Source organism: Phascolarctos cinereus, unplaced genomic scaffold, assembly GCF_003287225.1.
Source record: "Phascolarctos cinereus isolate Bilbo 61053 unplaced genomic scaffold, phaCin_HiC Scaffold_7;HRSCAF=346, whole genome shotgun sequence".
In the NCBI taxonomy this organism is placed as follows: Eukaryota; Metazoa; Chordata; class Mammalia; order Diprotodontia; family Phascolarctidae; genus Phascolarctos; species Phascolarctos cinereus.
The window spans coordinates 165,127,934-165,154,484 of NW_027556180.1; the positions used below are offsets into that span (position 1 = coordinate 165,127,934).

Consider the following 26,551-nt stretch of genomic DNA (forward strand, 5'->3'; position numbering starts at 1 on the left):
AAATACATATATACATACACACATACATACACACATATATACATATGCACACACATATATATGAGCATATATGTGTTGTGTGTGCATGCATGTGTGTGGGAAGCCAATGTCACATCAGTCCAAGGTAGATCTAGATGAAAGGGGCTAAAATGTCAAGGGTCAGCAACATGGTATTAATGGCCACATAAGCTATCATGTGTAATATGGTGGTGAGATGGCTGCTTATAATACGTACAGTGAGTTTATGCAAATCTAGGAGATGTCGCCATGGTGTGCACATTTTTCTTTTTTATCTTGCACTTACCATCAGTGAATTCTGTATTTCATCTTTTCTCCAATTTGCAAAGGCCACTTTGAAATACTGATATTTGCTAAGGCTCATTCAATTTTAGAGCTGGACAAGGGCCTTATCTTATTAACCAAAGTAATTCTTCAGTAAATGAGCACTTAATTCTACAAGCATAATGCTACCAGGTGTGGGGAACCTGTGGCCTCAAGGCCACATGTGTTCCTCTAGGTCCTCAAGTTCAACCCCTTGACTGAACCCAAACTTGACAGAACAAATCCTCTTAACAAAAGGACTTGTTCTATAAAACTTGGCCTCAGTCAAAAGGCCACACCTGAGAACCTAGAATGCCACATGTGGCCTCAAGGCCGCAGGCTCCTCCCCCCATTAGGCTTTGCAAAATGAATGAGACATGGCCCCTGACCTCATTAAGATGACTATCGTGCAGTGAAGGGGTTCTTCACCTAGAGTTCCGTCAACTTAAAAAAACTGATAACTGTATTTCAATGTAATTAGTTTCCTTTATAATCCTACGTATTTTATTTTATGCATTTAAAAACATTGTTCTCAGAAGAGGCCCAGAGGCTTCACTAGATTGCCAAGATCAACAACACACACACACACACACACACACACACACACAGAGTTGAGAAACTCTGATAGTAAGCTCTCATTTTCATGAAGACACTGAGGCTCAGCAGTGAAGTGACATCAATTCAACAAACATTTATTTAGTGGCTACTAGGTACAAGACACTGTGCTAGGATTTGGGCATACAAAGACAAAAAACAAAACAGTCCTTGCCCTCAAGGAGCTTACATTCTAAAAGACTTAACTAAGACCACACAGCTAGGTATGTAGTTTACTGGCAGAACTGGCACCAGAACTCAGCTCTGAACTAGAACTCCTAGTCCTAGGTTTTTTGTTTTGTTTTGTTTTTTTCCACTACAATACTGTAAGCAAGCCTGTTCAACTCATGTTTTTTTCATGGAATCAATGAGTATCCTGCCTAGCCCATCACCCACATCAATGCTAAAGATATTAAATAATAACAGAACTAAGAATGACCCTTCTGGGGACCACTAGCTTGGTCCTTCTCAAGTTGACTCTGAGTTATTATACTCTTTGGTGCAATCATCCTCTTCCTAAAGGTAGTGGCCCAACCCAGACCAGTCTCCCTAGTTGATTGATGAGCCCATAGCCTGGGTCAGAATCAAAGTCTTATTAAAATTGATGTAATAGATAACCTGACTGAATTGGTTCTTTCCTGATCCATGTGAGTTACTATCTAGCACTCTGAGATCTTCTAAGGCCTTGCAAATTTACTTTTAAATGAATAGTTCTAGTAACTTAACCAGTATCTGGATTAACTCCTTCATTCTCTATCTAGTTGTTCTTTTTGTTCTTTCTTAAAAGTGAATGCTACATGACCCTTCCCTGTCCTCTATGAGTTCTTAAAAATGACAAGCCAAGATTATCTTTCTTCACAGAATGGCTTCAGGAACCATTCTGACAGTGGCTTGAGGTCAAATCAATCAATGTAGATTGGATTAGTTGATCAGTCTGACCAACAATTATCAATCATGAGGCAGTTACTATAATCAATGAGTATGCAGACAATGTCTGAGTGACCCAGAGATGCTATTAGCCAATTTCCCAGATGCCTTGATATACATATGACCAGTCCCCAGTAATCTTAAAAAAATGTTCTTTTACATCTTCAAGGATTTTTTCTCTTGTCTTATTTTATTGTACTTTTTACAAACCAGTGGCAGCCACAATGGTTTCATGATTTGCAGATGCCCGGATCACATGATTTTAATTAAAGTGAAAATGGGACAAGAATAAAAATCCAAAGGCCTTTGTTATCCATAAATCATTGCTAAATATTTCTATTTAACAGGCAGATTTTCATTAGTACTTCTGTTTGGCTTTGACAAGTCAAAAGGAATTATTATTTGACTTTTTTTTTTCCTGAAGTTACACATATATTTTTGGAACCGGTTTTCCTAATTTATTTGGGAGGGGGGCACTTTTTATTTCTTAAAATTTAATATTGTGACAATTTTGAAGAAAACATCTAAGAAAAGAATATTTTTGAAATTTCTCATTAGAATTAAAATAGGAAAAGCATGCAATATTTTCAGAATGTTAATATTTATTCATTTACCTAAAAAGAGAGAAAGTGGTTTTATATCACAACTCAGAAACCCTACAGAAAGCAGGTCCTCAAAGACTTCATTTCATAAATAATGCATTTTATTTTATTGCATATGGCTATTAAGGAGAGCATCCATGATCAATACAGACTAAATACAATGCACTATTCTAGTTCCATTAATTCTTGTCTCCAGCAGCATCACATTTATCCTTATATACAGCGTGTACATTGGAAGACAGAGCAAGATAAGTTAAGTCTCTTGTCATATCACAATAGCAAGAAATATATTTAACATCTTGATATCCAGAAACGATACGTACCCAAAAAGAAAACACTTTTAATAACTGTTAAAGTTTATATAGCAAAAAATAGTTTAAATTTAAGGTAAGTCAGGCAAAATGTACAAAGACCCAATATACATTGTGAAGTTTTAGCAAACATAACATTTATACATTTTGGTTCCATTCTGTAAACTAAATTAAAATGTAAATATTGCATATGCCTTTTGTGAAATGTACAGGATAGAGGAAAATTTAGTACATTGTCAATTTTTTTTGTTTTTTTTTTGTTTGTTTGCTTTTAGAGTTGCAGTGTGAATATGAACCATTTCCTATAGTGGCATGACTTTACTGTAAGTACAGAGGACTACTTCAAAATATAAGTCAATACACTATCGTGTTCAGCAGGTTCCACATTCAGTGCTATTTTAGTTGGGGAATTACATAGCAAATATCACCCATCATCTTATTTCTGAAACTAAATAAAAATTTTAGAACATTTTACACCCTTTTAATAAAGCATATTATACACTGAAATTGACCTTCAAACTAGTATTGTATGGCCTATGCAGTGCTGCATTGTGAAATCCCAGAAAATTAAAACCTTAAAAATGTTCAGGGGGATTACTTTACATTCATCTTTGTCTTGTAATACAATCCTCTGTTCTAAAAGTTCAGCATGGAAGGAGGAAGACTTTTTGCATTGCCATTAACTGGATTTGTAAGATTTAATTTTTTGGTCTTCCTCAAATAAACCTCATTTGATTAATGCATTCTTTTACAGTGATGTAATAATATATATATTTTTCCCGTAGCATGAAACTTTTCAAACGTTTCACATCTACACTGAATTAGTGTAATACATACATGACTATCAGAAGGCAGACACTGGGGTTGTACCCATGGAGAAAAAAAGCATGTGAATTCTCCCATCCAATTTCTCAAAGGAGCAGCAAGATGACATAAGATTCTGCTGGTCTGGGTCAGCAGTTCTATGTGACATCTGGGATATTTGCCACAATACTGGTATTTTCAGAACACTGAAAACATAAAACATGGGTAGTCTTGTCAAGACTTTTAGACAACTGACAAGTACTGCAATTTTTTCTTCTTTTTCCCTTAACGTCTGTGGCTGGAATGCCTCATTTTTCTTTTTGTACAAAGCAGCCATATTGGCTGGCATGATAGTATTAGAGATAACATTTTTTTTATCTGCCAAACACCCACGACCACCCTTGCATTGCTAGCATGCCTATGTGGATTTTTGGTTATAAGAAATGCAAGCTCAATATTAGGGGTAGCAGAGAAATTTGAGCTTGTAAATAGGATAAAAGGCTTTTGCAATTCAAAGTACCTACATAAACATCTACATAGAGAGGATTAAACAAGTCTGTCAAAGGTAAAAAGAGATACTCATCCCCTCCCCAAGTCCCTTCCCACCCCATCCCACCCCCACTTCAACCCCTATAGAGTTTTATGATTTTTAACTTAGGTTGCTTTAGTTACACATTATAACTATTCTGCATCCATCTTCAAAGTCCAACATAAAATTTTCATTTATTGAGACTGTTCAGTTCCATATTGGGCTCTCTGTCTCTAAATAAACCCCTACAGCTAGTGAACTGAGATCCAGCAAGCTGCTACATACTTGAATAAGTTCAATAAGGCTGATGACCATTCTTCAGAAACATTCAGCATAGACATATAAAGGAGGTCCTGCCGTACCCCAACAATACAAATCCGGCTTTACTTTGAACTGAGGTAGGACTGTGGTAATTTTGAGAGTATACCAGTAAATACCAGATTTTACTGCTTTAGTGGGTGTTAACAGAATCTCCTAGCATGCTGAGGGATAAATACAGTTTGTCTTTATAAGGATGGGGAGGGGAGAGAAAAGAAAAGAGGAGTAAGGGGAGAAGAAAATGAAGGCATTGGCCACCACTTCAGGTGGCTTGCTAAAAAGGTCTAGATTTCTATAGAATAGCTTCTTCAATTAACTTTCTCAAGCAGCAGCATGATGATAGATGCCAAAAACAGGAAACAAATGAGGCAGGTCATTTTCCTTTCTTTGATGATTCCTTGTCTTAATGTAGTCTATTATCATCTCAAAAGTTAAGTAACTGCCCAGATCAAAAAAGAAAAATAAACCATAAGCAGCTTCAGATTAAGAAATGACAAATGCTGAGCAGCTTGTGTTGTTAATGTTATACTCCGGTGTATGAGGTCATGGTGATCTAGCCAGATTTTTCACTCTGAAAAGCAAAAAAAATAAATAAAAGTGAGTAATGTTCACCCCATGAAAAAAGAAGGCAGATTTTTAAGGGCTCTACAGAAAAGCATGTCAAAAAGCATTTATTAAGTACCTACTATGTGCCTGACATTGTGTTTGATCTCAAGGAGCTCACAGTCTACTATTTTCCTATACTGTCATTAGGTTCTATAAAATTCAGTTTCCTGTAATTATCAACATATTTACAGGGCAAATTTTATAAACGATTATACAATTCTATAAAAATCAATTTATAATTAATTGTAATTAATTTACAAAAATGTGTTAAATTTTATAAAAGCAAATTCAATAGGGGAAAAAAAAAACAATGCGTCAAGTCTGCAATGTGCTTTGGTATGTTGCCTCATTGGCTTCTTCCAATAACCCCGTAAGATAGGCACAAGAATTTCTTATCTCCATTATATTAGTAACTGTGACTAAAAGGGATGGAGTTACTTGTCAGTGGCCATACAGTTAGGTAAATAGTAAAGACAGGACTGGAGACCAGTGCTTCTGACTCTAAGCTCAGCTCTCTTTGCCCTAAATACTACATTGCTTTCATTCCTAAAAACCACTGGAAAAAAAAAAAACCCTTCATTAAAAAAAAAATCAGTAATACACACCAATGGTAGTCACCATCATTTGCATATTTTGTTTTTCCATCTGTGTAAATTCCAGATATTACACTGTATTTCTTCTTCTTTCCTAGGTGGAGATGGAGCTATCCAGATAATTAAGGTTCAATTTCTTTTCACTAAGTTTTCTCCCCTTCCAAACTTGCTTTATCTTGGTTCTTCCATGGTTTTGCATGTCTTTTTTTTTTCTCCCCAGGCCTCAATAAAATTTTGGCTTCATACCCTCCTCTAACTTTTTTACACTGAATTGGACACGTAACTTAAGCTTCTAACTCGTACTTCTACATGTGTATTACATCTTTCCCGATGCTTTTTAACGTCACATTTTAATTGTTTAAAAATTCTCATGAAATCCCTTCTCTGGATCACAAAAATGACATCATTGGTCCCGCTTATTTGAAAATAAAACTTAAGGAAGCTTCCTGGGACACGCTCAGGCAATGCCAAATTCCTAGTGGACTACATATAGGTCACAAGGTTATCACAGTCCTAAAAGTGTCTCCATCCTGATAAGATAGCCCAGGGAGGAACTAACCCCAAATTTCCATTCCAAAGAGGTTAGAAGAGTGTGGAGCTCAGGGATGAGGTAGGGAATGCAAGATCACACAGAGTTAGATTTCACAGTTTTATGCCTACCTCCAGGATATCAAGTTGCATTATCCCTAGGGCTCACAACAATGTTCTCACACTGCCTTTTTCTACTCAAACCAATTTAAAAGTTTAACTTGCACCAGAAAATGAAGTAGAAAGACATGTAAATAAGGTTTCTGGCCTCAAGGAGCTTATCGTCTAATCAGAAAGTGTGGAGCCTTGAGTCTGTTCTCTTTGTTTGGGGAGTGAGGGAGGAATTGTCAGTGATTAATCACTTAATGTTCAAAGCATTTTTTTTTCCTACCATCAACCCTAATCTTAGAAAACTTATTCTTCTGAAGGATGGGGAGTCTGAGAAGTAGTCCTTCATATGAAAACATTATGAAGTTGATAGAAGTGGTTGATGGAGACAAATTCATTCCCTGAATGAAGGACCAACCTGCTACTTCAACTAGGCCAATAAAGGCCAAGATTAGAGTAGATAAGAAATTGGTAACCAGAACTTCCTGGGAAGTCAACCTGAGTTCATTAATTCCAAACAGGAAAAGCAGTTCCACAAGCTGGGAACCTTTCCTAAGGCACTAATCTGTACATAAAAGAATCCCTGAGGGCCACATTTTACTTTGTTTTGAAATGTAACATTATCAATATTTTATTTTATTTTATTTATTTTGTTAACTATTTCCCAATTACATTTTAATTTGGTTCAGCTGTATTCAGGAGTGTTGTGGGTCACCTTTGATACCACTGGCTAAGACAAGCTGAGGCCAACCTCTTCCTAAAAGCCTGGACAGCCAGGGTTAGCTTTAAACCCCTAGTAATTTTTGTAACCTTTGCTTTTGTTATGTTAAACTCTTTTATTTCCCAGTAGTAATCAGTAGATTAAAAACTCCTTAATTTCAAAGAGTAGGGAAGACAAGAAATATATATTATGTGTCCTTGGTGGGGGGGGGGGACAAAGAGCAGAAAGAAGAATTAATGAGGGTTTCAGAGGAGAAGAGAAATGGGGCAAATGACTCGACTAGGAGACCCTATAGAAATGCCTGAAAAGTGAAATGATAATAAAAGATTTAAACAGCAGTTCAAGACAACAATGGAAGAATGTCACAAAGCAGGTCCTGATCAATGGCCCAAGTTGTACTGACAAGAATTGCTACTGCGGTCTAGAGGACAGAGAGATGACTTCAGCTGGAGATGGTCAGAGGAAGGTTTTACAGAGGGTATCTGGGACTGGAGAAAGGTCTTAGAGAATAGACAGGATTGGGATAGGCAAGAAAATAAAGACAGTTCCAAGTCAGAGGAGCACTATGAAAAAAGGAACAGACACAGAAAACAATAAAGCAAGTACCTTCCAGGGACAGTTGGAGGAAACAGTGGCCTCCAAGAGAAAGCTGGTGAATGAGAATAATGGAAGGTAGGTTTATTGTTGTTCAGTCCTTTTCATTTGTGTCCAATTCTTTGTAGCCCTGTTAGGAATTTTCTGGGCAAAGATACTGGAGTGGTTTGCCATTTCCTTCACTAGCTCATTTTACAGATAAAGAAACTGAGACAAAGAGGGTTCAGTGACTTGCTCAGGGTCACACAGGTAGTGAATGTCTGAGGTTAAATGTGAACTCAGGAAAATGGGTCTTCCTGACTCCTGACCCAGCACTCCATCCACTATGCCACCCAGCTGCTCCATGGGAAATAGGACTAACAGATGGCTAGTATGTGACTATGTTGGCAGGTATTTTATCATAGAAACTAGTTACTTCTTTTTGATGTGTCCTTCTGTGAACTTTTTTAAAAGTTCTGATTTTGGTCATCTTAGAGACAGCTCAGAGGTACATTGGCATAGTAGACAGAGTCAGCCTTGAAATCACCTTGACAAGTCACTTAACCTCATTGTGACCTAGGCAACTCTCTTAGACTCTAAGTTGCAGGAAAAAGGAGTTCCAAAAATGAATGACACAATGGGGAGAAAAAGAAAGGGAACAGGCTAACAACAGATTATGGAGGATCTTGAGTTTGGAATTTATCCCGTTGGCAAATGGGAGCCATTGAAGATTTTTGTGCAGGTGAGCAGCATGGTAAAAACAGCATTAAAGGAAGATTAATTGAACCATGTGTAGAGGAAAGAATGAAAGGGAGAGAAACTAGAGATAAGGAGACAAGTTAGCAGATACTTTAGAATGAAATCTAGGTGGCCCCATGGATACAGTCAGACCTAGACCTGCATTCAAATCTGGCCACAGACCCTTACTAGCTATGTGACCCTGGACAAGTCTATTCAACCTCTTTGCCTCACTTTCCTCATCTGTAAAATGAGCTGGAGAAAGAAACGTCAAACCACTCTAGTATCTCTGCCAAGAAAACCCCAAATGGGGTTTTCAGATACAACTGAAAAAGTTAGAGACACATTTGAAAACTTTGTTTATCTAGTGAAGCAGACTCCAAGGTGGAAATGTGACTTTTGTTTCCTGACTAATTAAAAACAAAAGTGAGAAAAAAACAACCAATTCTACTGTTGCTTTAGAGATAGAGATCAAATCTATTAGATCTCATGTTCTTCAGAAATCCATCTTTCTACCAATCAGTGTGCCCTGCCTTCTTCAAACCAAACTGGCTCATTACTGGCTTGATACCAAAACAAGCTTTAGCAAACCCTCTCTATGATGGCACTGCTGATACAAGTAGACAGCTTGAGAATGCTTAGTGATACTCACAAAAACATCAACAGAGTTAGTCATCAGAAACAATACTTGTTAACAGAGAGAGATGAAGGGTAGAAATTGAAAGGCTGGAGATAGATTTCAGTTCTGATAAAGATGACTCTTCATTTCCTGAGATCTAACATGAGGATTTAGGAAGAATGGAAGCTTATTTATTAAACCCCAGAGATACCTCAATATGTCCCTCCTTCCAAATCTCTCTATGCTTTTGGTTATCCTTTTCCCTGTGCCTGGAAAGAAGCCATTCCTTCCTGGATCTTTGTTGCTTGATTTGAAATCCTTCCTTGATTAAGGCCAAATTTAGGTGTCACCTCTTTTCACAAAACTTGCCTGATCCCATAAGCTGAAAATAATCTCTTAATTCCCTATCTCTCTCACAAATGATCTGTATCCCTCCTATGTATTTTCTCTATTCTCATTTATTATTCTTTAACTTATTATCTCTTAATTGAGACTGTAAGCATTTTGGGTTAAGGGGCTATTTCATTTATCTTTTCATTCTCTACCCCCAATACAGTATTGTCCATATGGAAGATGCTCTAATCAATAAATGTATGATCAATTGAAATCTCTGAGCTCACCTCAATTCAACAAATACTTATTAAGCTCCAACTATTTCAAGGCATAAAGCTAGGCACAAGGAAACAAAGAAAAAAACCACAATAGCTCTTATTCTTAAGCTTACAATCTAAAGAGAGAAATGGCATACACACAAATAAGTTTGATATGGGGTGTGAGAAAAGTAAAATGGAAAGATCTCAGCCAAGTTTTATAACAAGTTTGAAGGAAGGATTATTTTTACTTCAGGGCAAGGGAAGAACAACAAAATTTCTATGGGGGAGGCAGAAACTGCATTGTGTCTTGAAAAAAGAGGGGAACTTCAACAAATAGAGACGGGGCTAAGTAAGTCCACTCATGATATGGAGGATTAGTGAACAAAGGCACTGATACTGGACAAGAGCTAGAAAGGGTCTACAATCCAACCTGGATGAACACAGAGTACATGATGGGGAGTAGCATGAAATTATATATATGTATATGTGTATATATAGATATATATATCTATGTATGTGTATGTATATGTATATATGCATATATACACATGCATATACATATACACACACACACATATACACACACACATACTTTTTTTTGGTGAGGCAAGTGGGGTTTAGTGACTTGCCTAGAGTCACACAGCTAGTGACTGTTATGTGTCTGAGGCTGGATTTGAACTAGGTCCTCCTGACTCCAGGGCCGGTGCTCTATTCACTGCACCACCTAGCTGCCCTGAGCATAAGATAATATTGAACCTAGAAGTTGAAGCAAATCTTTGGAGGGTCTGTGATAACGCATATTTAAAAGATGTGCCAATTTTAGGAATTCATTTTCAACTATTTATTTTGGAAATGTTATTTACAGAAGCTCACTTCTTTAATTGCACATTTTTTTTTATCAGTGTGAGTCAGTTCAAGCAAGTCACTTCCCATTTGTGGCGTTGGCTGGGTGAGAGGATTTCCAAAGTTCCTTTCATCTTCAATATGCTATGCTTCTAAGAATCTACATAGTAGGGAGACCTTGAATTGAGATCAGCAATGATAGAAGACTGACTCAACAAAGAGAAATGGGAGGTAGAAACTTCACAGTAAACATGCCACTTAAATGATTCACACATGGCAGACAAGCAACCATCTTCTGCATTTCAGCAACACAGCACTTGAACGTGAGAAAGCAAAATGAAGATGGTGTGTTTCTGGTTGTTGTTACTGAGTTACTGCAGCTGACAAGCTCTCACTCCACAATGTCACTTCCTCATTCCCAGCAAGACTGAAGGAGGAAAGCAAGAGTAATGAAGTATTCCCGCATACAGTGTAATTGGGGGATATGAATACACTAATGCTTTGGCTTTAAATGTTAAAATGGGCTGGTGTGGTGGCAGATGACCATAATGCTTGCTACTGTGGTGGCTGGGAATAGTGAATTCCTTGAGCTTGGGAGCCATGAAACTTCATTCAGTAGGCTAAGCCAATTGGGTATCCCTAGGTCTAGCACCAAAAGAGCCACTGAGAGTAGGCAGCAACTAAAATGCCTAAGGAGAGGCAAACCCATCCATGATGGAAATGAAGCAGGTAAAAGTTCTTGTGACTGTCAGTAGTGGTACTGGACCATGAACCTCCACTGTACTTACAGACTGAATTAAAGAGAGACTCAGTCTAATAAAACTAAAACCAAATAAAACAATAACAACCATACCACCACCACTTTGGCGAACACTGCCCCTTCACAGAACTAATCCTTTATTTTCAAGTTTTTTTTAAATTATCTTTGCTATCAGTAAGATTATTCTAGCAAGATTGTTTATGTTAGTTCCCTTGTTGCTTAAAAGTGATTTTATTTCCTACTTAATAACAAATAGAGTCAAGAAACTATCCCTTTTGGGGGATATGACATTAATTTTATGCTCATTCTACTCTGTATATTTTCTAAGCTGAATGGCACTTGAATTACACTAAGTATAACTGCAAGAGAGAACCTAATTATTAGGAGGTATATAATTTTGGGAAAATGCTGCGGTTACTGAATAGTATGTACTGGCTATGTTCCTTTGGAGGGTGTACACACAATAGAAAGAATAAGAAAAGTTGCTTTGTCCCTACTTTTCAAAATTCCACCAAATATGAGATGGTTATTCTATATGCCACATCATCTAGACAATATAATTTCCACATTTACATTTTAAAAATGTAAAGTTATGCATAATTTCTAGGATTCTTTAAGAACTGGATAACAAATTAACTGATATGATTGGAACTTAAGTACAATCTAAGAATTAAGTAAAGAAAATCCAACATTTAGGTAAAGGTAGAGGATTAAAAATAAAATTGAATAAGCTCTAAACTGTATCCTTTTGGCTAGGCTTTAATGAACATTTATAACTGGGGGGACTTTTGGCTTCAACAGTATCCTTACTTTCTCTTGTCCTCATGTTATACCAAGTTACATGAAAACACAGAACAGATACTTCAAAAGGGGGATCTCTGAACTGTTCTTTCTTTCTCCATAGAAAGCAATATGACAATTTATGGGGTGAGGGAAAAAGTATTTAAACATTTTCAACTTAGAGTTAAGACCATTCCTAATATTGAACTGCAAAAGCAAATCAAATTTTGAAATGGAAATTTGACTTTTTTTAAAATAATTAGCATTATGGATTAATGAAACAATTTATTTTTTTGAATATAAATTTATTTATTTGTAGTTTTCAACATTCATTTCCACAAGTTTTTGAGTTCCAAATTTTTACCCTGTCTCACCCTCCACCCACCCTAAGATGGCATGCATGCTGAATATTCCTTCCCCTAGTCAGTCCTCTTTTCTTTCTCTCCCCCCTTCTCTTATCCCCTTCCCCTTCTATTTTCCTGTAGGGCAGGATAGACTTCTGTACCCCATTTCCTGTATTTCTTATTTCCCGATAGCATGTGAAAACTTTTTTTTAAACATATGTTTTTAAAACTTTAGGTTTCAAATTTTCTCTCTTCCTCCCTCCCCACCCACCCTCATTGAAAAGGCAAGCAACTCAATATAGGTTGTACATGTGCAGTTATGCAAAACACTTCCATAGTAGACATGTTGTGAAAAACTAACTCTATTTCCCTTAATCCTATCTGCCCTCCCATTTATTCTATTCTTTCTTTTGACCCTGTCCTCCTCAGAAGTATTTACTTCTGATTACACCCTTTCCAATCTGCCCTCCTCTCTATCATCCCCTGCTCTCTTGTCCCCTTCTCCCCCTATTTTCTGTAGGGTAAGACAATTCCATACCCAATTGAATGTGTATGTTATTCCCTCCTTAAGCCAAATCCTATGAGAATAAGATTTACTCATTCCCTCTCACCTTCCCTGCTTCCCCTCCACTGTAAGAGACTTTTCTTTTCTGTTTTTTTTGTGAGATAATTTACCCCATTCTACCTCTCCCTTTCTTCTTCTCTGAGTATAATCCTCCTCATCCCTTAATTTTATTCTCCAGATATGACCCCTTAATCTTCAACTCACCCTGTGCCCTCTATCTATCTATCTACTACTACTATCTATCTATCTATCTATCTACATACTATAATTTTTTTCCTCCAACTACCCTAAATACTGACAAAGGTCTCATGAGTTATAAATATCATCTTTCCATGCAGGAATGTAAACAGTTCAATCTTAATAAGTCTCTTATGATTTCTCTTTCCTGTTTACCTCTTCATGTTCCACTTGAGTCCTGTATTTGAAAGTCAAATTTTCTATTCAGCTCTGGTCTTTTCATCAGGAATGCTTGAAAGTCCTCTATTTCACTGAATGACCATTTTTTCCCCTGAAGGATTATACTCAGTTTTGCTGGGTAGGTGATTCTTGGTTGTAATCCTATCTCCTTTGCCCTCCGGAATATTATATTCCATGCCCTGCGGTCCTTTAATGTAGAAGCTGCTAAATCTTGTGTTATCCTGATTGTGTTTCCACAGTACTTGAATTGTTTCCTTCTAGCAGCTTGTAATGTTTTCTCCTTGACCTGGGAAGCCTGGAATTTGGCTACAATATTCCTAGGAGTTTTTCTTTGGGGATCTCTTTCAGGAGGAGATCTGTGGATTCTTTCAATTTCTATTTTGCCCTCTGGTTCTAATATATCAGGGCAGTTTTCCTTGATAATTTCTTGAAAGATGATGTCTAGGCTCTTTTTTTGATCATGGCTTTCAGATAGTCCAATAATTTTTAAATTCTCTCTCCTGGATCTATTTTCCAGGTCAGTTGTTTTTCCAATGAGATATTTCACATTGTTTTCTAATTTTTCATTCTTTTGGATTTGTTTTACAGTGTCTTGATTTCTCATAAAGTCACTAGCTTCCAATTGCTCTATTCTAATTTTTAAGGAAGTATTTTCTTCAGTAATCTTTTGGACTTCCTTTTCCATTTGGCCAATTTTTCTTTTTAGGGCATTTTTCTCCTCATTGGCTTTTTGGACCTCTTTTGCCATTTGGGTTAGGCTATTTTTTAAGGTGTTATTTTCTTCAGTATTTTTTTGGGTCTCCTTTAGCAAGCTGTTGACTTTTTTTCATGATTTTCTTGCATCACTCTCATTTCTCTTCCCAGTTTTTCCTCTACTTCCCTTACTTGCTTCTCAAAATCCCTTTTGAGCTCTTCCAAGGCCTGGGACTGATTCATATTTTTCTTGGAGGCTTTGGATGTAGGAGCTTTGACTTTGTTGTCTTCTTCTGGTTGTATATTTTGATCTTCTTTTTCACCAAAGTAAGATAATATAGTCTGACTCTTTTTGTGCTGCTTGCTCATGATCCCAGCCAATTACTTGAGTTTTAAACTCTTTGTTAAGGTAAGAGTCTGCTTCCAATGTGGAGAATGTACTGTCCCAAGCTTCAGGGGTTTGTATAGCTGTTTTCAGAGATACTTGTAGGGACCTGTAAATTTTCAGTTCTTCCAAGGTGGTATGATAAGGGGTGAGGTGTTTACTCCTTTCCTGGCCTGTGACCACAAGTATTCCTTTCTGTCCTGTAACTGTAAGGAAGGGTTCCTCTCCACAGCCACTACAAGCTCCACCATGCCAGTGTTCCTCCTCACCCCAGCACCGCCACCCAGAACTGTGACCCAGATCCAAACACAGGCAAAGCAAGAGATTCCTGCCTCAGCACTGGCAAAGAGATCCCTGCAATCCCTCTCTGATCAGCCACTGGATTCCCCCTCAGTCTGTGGGCCAGAAGCTCGGGAAGCAGCTGCCCCCCCCAGGGCCGCGCCCTTGGGGAATGGAGCTGAAACCCCACCTTCCCGTCTCAGCACCGACAGAAACAGACTTTTCCCACTGACCTTCTAAGTTGTCTTTGGCATTAGTGGGTTGAGGAGTCTGGAACCCTCCACAGCTGCCTGTGATTCACTCCTCTGAGGCCTGCTCCAGGTTCGCTTTGGCCTGTGCTCCCAGCCTGGCATGATACACCTTTCTGATCAATCATCCAGGTTGTCTTAAGCCGGAAATTTGTTTCACTCTGTCTTTTTGTGGGTTCTGCTGCTTCAGAATTTGTTTAGAGCCATTTTTTATGAGTATTTGGAGGGGTTTGGGGAGAGCTTAAGCAAGTCACTGCTTTCACTCTGCCATCTTGGCTCTGCCCCCCGAAATTATTTTCTAATAAATTCAAACAAATTACTATCTAGGTCAGCCCTCTTCACTGAATAGATGAGGAAACTGAGGTCCAGACAGATAAAATGACTATCTTAAAGTCATTACAGTTGACACTACTATCAATCTTCCAGGACAGAATTTTATTCCTGAATTAAAATATAGTATTACAAAAGGAAAGTACAGCTTTTAGTAACAACAAAAATTCTTGGAAAAAATAAACCTGACTGCTATGCCTTCCTTTATTAAAATCAAAGCAAGACATTTCAAAAATATATCCAGAATGGTAAGTTGACATTTCTTGAGTTATGCAAGGGAATAAATACAGGGGAAAGTTTTTTATTTTAATTTTTTTATTTGTTACAGGAAGTTTATAGGAAAGTAAAGCTTCTCAGGCTGAAGAAAACAATTCTGAATATCTCTTAATCTTTCATGAGATGAATTCATAACTTCTTTTACATTAGCTCATTACTCCCACTTACAATTTGAACCATCATTCCTTTCTGAACCTTTGTTATTAAAGTATTCACTTCTAATCAAGTTGTAACTTGATGTTAATGCCACTCCACAAGGATGAGACAATCTAGTTTTTATAGAGACCTTATTGCTAAGAACGAAACAAAACAAAAAAGACTAGCTTCCCTTCTCATATTCCTGTTTTTCCACCAACTAAAAACTACTACATAAACCATTCAAAACCCACTCCCTACCAACTCATTCTACTTACTGTTAGTAAACATATAGTTCAAAATATATCTTTGTGTTCACAATTTAGTCCAAGACAACCGGTGCTAAATCCAATACTGGGTTCTAGAGTGAGTGTCAACCACGCTGTATGTTCAATAATTAAACATTTTGCTTTATCTTTGCCCTTTTTCTTTTTTTGCTTTTTGCTCATAAATCAAAAAATAGGCATTAACTGATCTCAGCCTACTGTGGAACCCTTAAATCTTTTCAGCCACATCTGTACACAAAACAGTGGTTACTGTACAGCCTCTAACATAAAAATTATTGCACCACCATCTAGTATAAAAGGACAAGTAAATAATTACTTGACATAAAGGCACTACCCAACCATACCCTGGATTTCAGGGGAGTCCACAAAAGAGAGGCCTTGTCTTTATAGAATCACAGAACGTAAAGAGCCGAGGAAACAATTTAGTTGAATTCCCTAACTTTACAGATAAGTAAACTAGGTCCAGAGAGATTAAAAGATCACACATCTAATTAGTGGCAGACCGAAGACTTCAAGCACGCCTTCCTGACTGAATCTGGTCATCTTCTCAATATGTCACAGGTATGTTTCTTTAACAAATGAAAAAGAGGGTAAAAAGCACCTTTCTGAAATTTTTGCTTAGATACTAGAACTTAAATGTAAGGGATCATTTTACTTTGGTCTAGACCAGTGATTTAATCAGTATGAGACAAATCCCAAAGCACAAACTCCACTGATACAATTTAACAACCCATCTATAATTTAAGTTCTTTTAAAATTGCCTGAAGTACTCACAAGATAAGTGACTTGTCCATGGTTAAACAGCAGCTGTATGACAAAATGCAAAATTTGAATCCAGATCTTCCTGAACTTAGGGCTGACCCTCTGTCTACTATGCCAGGTAGCCTCTCTGTTTAGAGCCATATTTTTTACAGGTATTCGGAGGGGTTTGGGTGAAAACTCAAAAGCAAGCCACTGCTTTCACTCCACCATCTTACAGGTAGCCTCTCTGTAAGGGATCCCCTGGAACTTAATAAATGCTTTGATGCTGACATAATTAAAAACTGTATAACAGAACTATCCCTTCAGAAAGCCCTCTCAGATGATGATTTCTCATATTCCTTCTACATTTTTCCTTTCCAATAGAATACTGTTACTTACCCAAAGGAATTAAAAAGCGTAACACACACACACACACACACACACACACACACACACGAAAAATGACCAACACGGCTATTCACCCCAGCTAGCTGTAAACACAGCAGGGAAAGATCCCTTTTTACAGTTTACCTATGATAGTGTGGCTCCAAGGAAAATACATAACAACTTTTATTTTGTTAAAGAAAAGAGTGAGGAAAAAAGGAGGGCAGTTTTATCCCAATAACACAATAAATTTCCATCTGTGTGTTACACCTGGAGACCAACTGATACTCCCTTTGAAAATCACCAGCAAGCTTGCTTACTTTAGAAATGCAATACTATCCCCTAAAAACCACACTATCCTATTACAGAGCCAATGGAAAATGAGGAAGCCAGTCATAAAATCATTTATGAAACCAAGAAGCATTTGGAAGAATCCACCTCTGTCTCATGGGCATTTCACTTTGCTTTTCTCACATAGTATGCAAATTGTGCTCAATAAATTAGATTACTACTAGGTGACCTTCACATATCTAGCACCCTTTTATCTAGATGGTATACAAGTAAACTTGCATTCATCAGACCTGCAAAACAAATGAGGAAACAAAGTTTTGCTTTTTCAAAGGTAGTGAAAGAATGTAAATCTTGAAAGGGTGTGTGTGTGTGTGTGTGTGTGTGTGTGTGTGTGTGTGTGTGTATACACTAAATCTTTTTTGGACAGAAAGAAGATGGACTCTGTCTAATTTGTGTATAGTATTGTAGAAAAAGTACTAAATTTGGAATCAGAGGACCTAGGTTTTAATCTTAGCTCTGTAACTTCTACTTGTGGGAGATTGGTCAAATCCCTTCATCCCTCTGGGCCTCAGTGACTTTATCTGTAAAATGAAGGGGTTAGAATGGATTATTTTTAAAGTTCTTCATTAACTGTGTCATCAATTTTTAAAACAACATCAAAAAACCCTTTTTAGAACAAATATGTTTTCAGGAAAAAATTAAAATGATGTAGTCCCTACTACCACTCCTGTCTCATGTTATTCCTGCTAATGATAAGTCATGTTCTCTTAACACTATACAACAGTATGCTTTTATTGCTTTTCCTCGTCCCAAAATATTATTTGTGAAAAATAACACTGCCAGTTGCTATAAAAGTCACTTTATAAGGATACTTCACCCAGCAAAGAACTGAAAATAATATTATTTAAAATACTTACTACTTTAATACTTAAAACCAATGGAATAAATAACCCTTCAAGTAAAACAAATATATTCACTTAAATTCTGTAGAAAGTAAATAGGATTGGAGTTGTTTTTCCAAGAACTAGCTATAGGCCTCTGAAAAGCTTAAAGTCCTTCAAGATATTGCAAAGGGCTCAGAGCATGACAGAGTTGCTTTCTCAATGCACTGTGAATGGCAGGCAAACACACTGAAAGAGGGTGCAGCCAATAGGATAGGCAGCTGCATAGCTAGAGAATGCCAAAATCCTTTTTAATTTCACATGTACTGAGCAAGGACAATACATCATAAACTAACTAGATACAAGTCTAGTCGAGGCCATGCAGCAATAGCAATTTGGGTTTCTCTAGCTGATAAAAATATGCACCAATTGGTAGATCTACACGTAAGTCCTTCAGTCCAAGAAAAATGATTTACATTCAAATCACCCATTATTTAGGTTTCACTACTGAAAAAGACCAAACACCAAGTAACAAATTATCATTATACAGTTAATTTACATAAGAGGGACCAGAGAAATAGGCCCTTCATACCGAGGACAAATACAGGACCCACAACCATAATGAAGGCAGTGAATACAGGTTTTCACTGAGTCATACTCTGTGCACTCTTACCATCCAACATTTATTAAATTGAACCTCAAGAGAACCCTTCAAAGGAAGAACACCTTAAGAAGGAAGCCTGAGTGCTACGTATGGAAAAGAGAAATAATGGTCTCCATCAATTTAATTTGGTAAAAGAGTATATGCGCTGTCCATATGATTGCAAACTTCAGGCATTCCTATTGTCTCCAGGAGTCACTATAGTACCCTCAGGTCCTCAAAGCGCTACATGTAACATTTCTTTTCAGACACACACACACACATACACCCATGTCTATACACACGTGTGTATATACATACATACATGTATATATACACATGTATGTGTGTATAGACATGGGCATATGTATGTGTATGCTATCCTCCATACAGATTTATTTATACCTATTTTTTTTTAATGTGGGCTTCAGGAAGTAAGAATTTGTACAATCACATCTCAGGAACAGAGGATGCTAGAATTAAAAGTTAGAATGTAACTCGGTTCTAATCTAACTCCATTCATTTGACAGATAAACTGAGGGAGGTGAACTAATTTGCCCAACATCACCCAGGTGGCAAATGGCAGAGCCAGGTTTCAAAATAATCTCTTCTGACTCCAAACCCAGAGCTGTTTACAATATACCATATTGTTTCTTTTCTGTCACAAGGAAGATTAAGTTGTAGATAAATGAGATGGTAGTTTATGAGGAATCACTTCTAAACCACTGACATTTTAAAGGCGTTGTATGAGTGGAAAACAAATTTCAGTGAAGATTTCATCACATCTGGCTCCCAACTCCCAAAATGTCTCCAGATGAACTGTTGATTTAAAAAGAGAAACAAAGTCTTCTTAAGACAATCTGCCTACACCCTTCTTCAGATACAATTTCTGTAACACCTAATTGCAAGTCTAAGAAACACAACCTCCTTTTCTGAATTAGAAAAAGTAGCAAAAGAAAGAGAGGTTCAAGGTCAATGACAGACACATCCGCTTCATCTCTTCCAGACTGGAAGGCAATGATGCCATTTATGACACATGATTATAAGCATTTCTGGTGACGCTTCCCTCATTAAACACCCAAATGACAGAAGGATTATAAGTAAAATTCTTATCTACACAAACATAAAAGTTCCCAAAATGTCTGTAGTACAAAATCACCATCCAAAGAATCTACTCACTGAAACTGGAGATAAAGGATGTAAACAAATACATATGCTCTCAATTATAAGATTTTTTTCCCCAAAGCAATATAGTACTGCCAACATTTTCCACATATGCAACATAATGTCTTTAAATTGATTTACTTAGTTATTTAAAATCAAAATTTAAAGCTCTAAATTAACAGATACATAGAAAAAGGTTGGACTAGAAGACTTCCAAGGTTCTTTCTGGATAATTCCTTCCTTGTCTATGATATTCTGACAATGAGATAGCCTCAATTTTCCTTTTTTGTCATTATTATTTTTATGTTTTATTATTATTTTTCCTGAAGCCCAATCACACAAAGATGGGAGATGCTATCCCCCAAAATAAATATCAATCAGTACACTTGAGTGTTTTTGGTTAATTTAATTTTGTGATATCCATTTTATATGGCTTAATAAGTGGATACTGAAAAGCGTGTGACATAGTGGATAGAGAATTGTCCTCAGAGTCAGGAAAATATCTGGTTCAAGTTCTATATCTGACATGATGTGTGACCTTAAATATGTCCTTTAACCTCTCAGTGCCCCCAGAAAACTATGACTTTAAGTTGCAAAAGAGTGACAATCTGCATTTGTAAAAGGAGTTTCCTCATTAAGAGTTTGCTATTCCAATGAAATCATAAGTTTTGGAATATATATATATATATGTGTGTGTGTGTGTGTGTGTATGTGTGTGTGTGTGTGTGTGTCTGTATACACACACACACACACACACACACACATATCCGCATGCCATAGGATTATATTGACAGAGAGAGAGAGAGAGATCCTGCATATACATACACGTATATATGTGTGTATGTATATGGAAGATTACTTGACAATTTCTCATCTTGACAGAATCACAAAATGTTGGGGCTGGAAGAGATTTAAGAGATCATCTGTTTCAACCCCTTTATTTTACAGATGAGAAAACTTCAATTCAAGTTACCCAAGGAAAGTAAGCAGCAGAGCTGAGACTAGAACCCATGTCTCTTTCAAAGACAGCAAGTAGATCATTTTAAAAACACAACTGTATTTTCATTCCTATTTCCTAAAGGGTATTTCCAACTTTTAATTCAACTAAATATAAATGAATTAAGCCTACTTCTGTGATGAAAATGTAAGGCATGACACAGAGATCCAAAAAATTAACTAAGAAAAGGAATGTGTAATAAAAACAAAAATGCTAACTTTACCAAAACATAAGCCAGTTTCAACAAATTAAAGACTGTAAACCAATCAAATGATTTATAAATATGTTGATGATTTTTTCCCTAAAAATCAGGCTTTACGTATTATCTTCAGAGACACTGAGCAGGAATCTCCTACGCTCTTTTCATAATTGCTGCAAAGGGCACCAGGGTTCACCACATGCACTACTGCTTGTCACAACCTTCCCTTTGTTTATATTCCCAACAATGCAAAAACAGCTGCTTCCTTTCATCTGCTGTTTCTACTTTCATTACCCCCTTTAAGGAAATCTTCTAAGATTTACCTTATGACAACAGAGGCTGTCAAAAGGATCTGGATATACAGTGCTGCTTTCTAGAACCCATGTGACAGTAAAAAATTTAATTTGGTATTTCTGACTTGAAAGAAAAAAAACAATAATGCCTGAGAAGGAATATTTAATTATGCAGACACAACAAAGAATTAAATGGAAGGGTTTTATCCTTCTCCCCCCTCACCTCTGATTAATGAAGGATAGCATTTTATAGGTATAGCAACTACACATTGTAATAGCAGAGGAGAGTACAGATTTGAAGGAGGAAATTTATTTTTACATACACTGCAATGGCTTTGCAATGAGGATATTCTTTGACAGATCATGTGTTTTAATTTTCATTAATTTTAATTTGGAAAATATGATTATCATCTTTATAGGAGGCTCCTTATATGTCAATAATGATTAATGAGGGTGATATTCTTATTCTAGGAAAACCAACATGTAGAACTGAGCCTGGATCCTAAAAGAAAAGGGTTGATAAAAGCATTTATCAAGTTTTTAAAAATATGCTCAAATGTAAATAATTGTGAAAAGTTTATCAAGTTAACCAAATTACATGAAAGGTCAAAGCATTCTGAGCTAGATGGAATCCCTTAGCCCACTACTCTCATTTTATAAAGGCCAGAGAATTCAAATGATTTGCTGAAAGTCACCAAGGTAATAAATAGCAGAGTCAGGATTTGAATTCAGGCCCCCTTACTCCTAGTTCAGTTATTTTCCCCCACTATATCACACTGCCTCTACATGGTCTCCAGCTCCAATAAGACAAAGTGGGGGAAGGCATCATGCTTCATTATAGCTTATCAGTGTTTCCACAATTTTTACATCACTAGTTCTAAATTTTCTTTCCATTGGTACAAAGTCTATGGAAGATATGGGATAATGACAGCTGACACTTGGGAGGACCAAAATGACATCACTACAACTGGGTCAAGGTACATAAATAGTCCAGCTAACCCTTACAACGGTGTTTTAAGGCTTATTAGGTGTGTGGTTGACATTACTTCATTTAAGGGCTTAAAGTTATTATTATCCCCATTTCATAGATGATAAATCTGAGCTTTGTCCATGTCCTTGGAGTATAAGAGGCAAGATTTTCACCCTAGGTGTACCTGACTCCAACTCCAGTCTTCTATCTAGGATGCCACACTATTTCTCTATGGGATGGTAGACTGACTGACTTAATCTATTTAGGAGGCAGGACAGTATAACTATAAGACAGTGTGATATACAACAGAAAGAGACCAAGATAGAAAACCAAGGTTAAAAACCTTACTGCTATTTAGGGGTGTGTGACCTCTGGCAAGTCAATTGAACATTGCTGTTCCTCGTTAGATAGGGAGTTCAGTTAAGGCATAGGACTGTTGTGAAAATCAAGTGAGATAAAAAAAAATTGCCAAAGCTATTTACAAATTTTAAAGTACTTTACAAATATGGAGAGACAGCAAGCCAGTGGATAAAAAGCCAGCTTTGGAAATTGAAAGATCTGTTTTCAAGTCTGGCCTATGACACATATTGGTTGTGATACCCTGGGTAGATTATATCACCTCTTTAAGACCTGCATTGGTGGAGAGAATTTCCATCATCCAAGGGGTTCCCTATACCAAATTAACAGTCAACTCTCTACCGTTTATCCCTTACAAATCTGTAAGATATCATTACTAACATTTTGGTTCCAAAATTAATGAAGTGAGTCAAAGATTAAAACCTTTACTTCATGATTTTAAGGTAAAAAAATTTAAAGGAAAGCAAATACAGTGGGAAATGTACTGTAATGGATAATGCAATATAAGGCAGCTTATTAATGAATATACTGTAAATAATTAGTCGTTTGAAAGACTTATGGCAGTTTCACATTTCAGGCAATCCCAGATATTGAACCCAGGAGACAGTACTGTAGTACAAACACAACACAACAGAAAGAATACATAACTAAACAGAGTTCATAATTCAATTACTAATTGCTAATAACAGAAGAATTTTGGATAGTGCTGCTTTAACGGATCTACCAGTTCTTTTACCTGCTCTTCATTTCTACCGAAAGGCAAAGAAGATTTTTTTAAAGGACAGTGATTTCATTGGCAAAGACAGTGCCCAGTAATCAAGCTCCCTCTTCCAATACAAGTCAGCACTTTCTCTGAGATGTACCATTTTAAAGAGTTTCCAAGAGCATTGAGAAGTTAGAGGACTTGGCAGGATTAAGACACCTGCTAGTATGTTTCAGGGGCAGAAACTGAACTCAGGTCTTCCTGATTCCAAGGCCAATTCTCTCTATATACTACTTACTTCATGCTGCCTCTCAAGATTTTTTAAAACTGTACGTAAAAATATTTTATAAAGAAATATAAGAGTTGACATTTACCTAATTGTACGCTGAAATATCACATGGGCCACAATGAACAGAATGAAGGGATGACCACCCAATATAAAAGTCTCAAAGGATTTTACTGATTGCTCCAAAGCTACCATACTTTTCTGTGAATAGCCTTCCTTTGACGTAGTAGCTGGCAATGGTCAACTTATTTTAGTAAAGTTTAAATATACTCTCCCACTAAATGAAAGTTTTAGGAATGGAAAACTCATAGACAATTCAGTGTTTCTCTCTTAACACAATTCAATAACAAAATCTCTGCTTTCTGAACTTTGAAAAATGCCTCAGCTGTAAGCTTCTTTCAAATGGAGTATTTGGATGTCTTTAAAATGTCTTTTTAAAAAAAACCTAGAGAACACATATTCAGGAGATAAGGCCATTTTAACAATGTACAAATTAAGTTACCTACTTTTATTTTAATTTTTAAAATAAAATTGGTGGATATACGGTTTCAATAAAGAGGCTCCAAGAAAATCAGACTTCAATTTTAAATTTAGTTTTAAGATAAATAATCAGCTATACATATACAATGCAAAGGAAGCCTAAAAATAAATATAAATAATAATAATCAATAAAATAAATAAATAATGAATAATTTAATTACAATTTAATTAAAAAATCAAAAAATAAATAATTGATAATAAATAAAAAATGATTAAGTTTTAAAATAAAATTTATCATGCTATTTCTAAATTCCTCCCTCCCTCTCTCTCTAAACCATTAATGTAATTGTGAAATTGTGGCAGACTCAGTTTATTTTTACACCTAGAGGCATACTATGCTAAATTAATGCAGGAACAGGTTTACAAATGGTTAAAAAAAACTGTACATGTACCCACACAGCTCACTTAATTGTCCTCTTAGATCTTAACTGTAAAAATGAATGTGTTTAAAGAAATGTTTCCTTTAATTGGCATTCTTGTAGAATGAAGTATTCCATGTATCTGAACTCCAGACACCTAAGGCTTAATCCTTTAAAAGTGCCAACACTTATCATATTGCTTGCCTATGGCTGATGATAAAATGAATGTTTAAAAAAGTGCCAACACTCCTTAAAGAAAACGTTTTTGAAGGGAATTCTTTCAAAAATGTGTTCCACATTTCCTTGTCTTACTAACAGTATATGCTTATCAAAATGTACCTATTTCAGGGGCAGCCATCAGTATAAAAATTAATTACTGCACTACAGTCTAATACAGCAGATCCCTCAAAGGCTTTTGAATTATGTTAAACATCCCCAGAATGCTAAGCTTTTATAATAAGTTTTTCCTGCTTTTCAAAACTGTATCCTTCCCAAGTTTTCACTGTTCCCAAATAGCGTTAAATCCTAGCATCCCCCTTTAATGTTTCTCATCTGTAAATAACCAAGCTTTAAATGAGCACCCCACGTGCATGGGCTTTATGACAACTATTTTCCATCTTGACTCAGATGAGTTCTAAATGGTTGAGGTTGGCAGGCAGGGTATTATGGTACTGTTTATATTCCTGATGCCCAGGTATAGTTGTTCTGAAATAGGAGATGAAGAGTCTTATTTTGCCTCTACCACAGTCTAGGTGTATAGCCTCAGGCCAGAACTATGATTCAGCTTCCTCATCTTCTAAATTATCTTAAGGTCCTTTCCAACTCCAAAATTTGATGCTCTATGAGGTCCCATATGTTTTTCTGCCCTCCCTACACTCTCCCATCTCTCACTCCCCCTACCAAGGCAGCCTTTAAGTGAAGTTCCTGTCGTTACTTTTGTAAAGAATAGTGACAGAGGGTTATAAAAGAAAGGGAAAAAGGTAAGAACGACAGGGAACTCACCTGCAGCTGATTCCCCTATGGGTTCATGATTCAGGGCTGCCCAGTCAAATCAGATTTCCCTTCTCCAACTACTGTCACAGTAGTGGAAGGAACTGCGCTGAGTGGCAGTGATTTTTCAATGCAGGAAGCATTATAAACAGTAGGGACTGACAGTGGCAGCATACCCTCCTTTGCACATGAAGGAAAGGAGACTTTCCTGGATATTTCATAGATATCTGTGAAAAGGATGGGACAAATGCTTAAAAAAAAAAGCCCCTACATCATTACTGATGTTTTTCAAGTGCCTACATAAAAATACAACCTCATCATCTAACTAGGGAAACTAGGTGGTGCATGGATAGAGTGCCAGGCCTGGAGGCAGGAGGAGTGGAAAGGATTGAAATAACTAATAACAAAATAGACAAAATCATCTAACTACTAGAAGAATTGTTTTAGGATTAAATAAGAATTTTAAAGTACTGAGACCACATGGTATTCCTTGATACAGTTATATGGAAAAGAGAAAAAGAAAATCACCTCCTCATGGAAGAAAAAAACTCATGACTGCTAAAAATGAAGCAATGCATGGGTAAAAATTCCTAGGGCTTGTTAACACACACACACACACACACACACACACACACACACACACACACACTTCCACATGGGTGTCAGAGGATAGGCAAGGATAAGGGACTACAGGCATGAAGTTAAGAGAAGTTGCAATGCTAGAGTAAAAACAGCAAAGGGTAAGAAGCCAAGAGAGCAGAATGAGGTGGAGACTTGGACTGGCTTGGAAAAATCACGGACCTTCTTTTGCCTCAGTTTCCCCATATTCAAAAGCGGAGGTTTAATGTCTCTAAGATTCCTTCTCGCTTTATTTGTCTAGGAAAATATGTGACTACATAGAAGCACTGTCATATGGAACTCAGAATGAG

General features: G+C 36.7%; 1 protein-coding gene across 2 annotated transcripts in view; it reads right to left on the reverse strand.

The window, feature by feature from the left end:
- Positions 1-987: 987 nt before the first annotated feature.
- The window catches only part of IRS2 (insulin receptor substrate 2), a 43,449-nt gene continuing 17,885 nt past the window's right edge, over positions 988-26,551 (reverse strand). The window contains exons 2-3 of one of the 2 annotated variants that reach the window (XM_020970058.2): positions 25,635-25,849; positions 988-4,977 (exon numbers count right to left, since the gene is read on the reverse strand). In XM_020970058.2, the coding sequence (XP_020825717.1) occupies positions 25,665-25,849 (185 nt within the window). In that variant the 3' untranslated portion in view covers positions 988-4,977; positions 25,635-25,664. The remainder of the gene's footprint in view (positions 4,978-25,634; positions 25,850-26,551) is intronic. The other variant, XM_020970059.2, reaches the window with a different exon arrangement.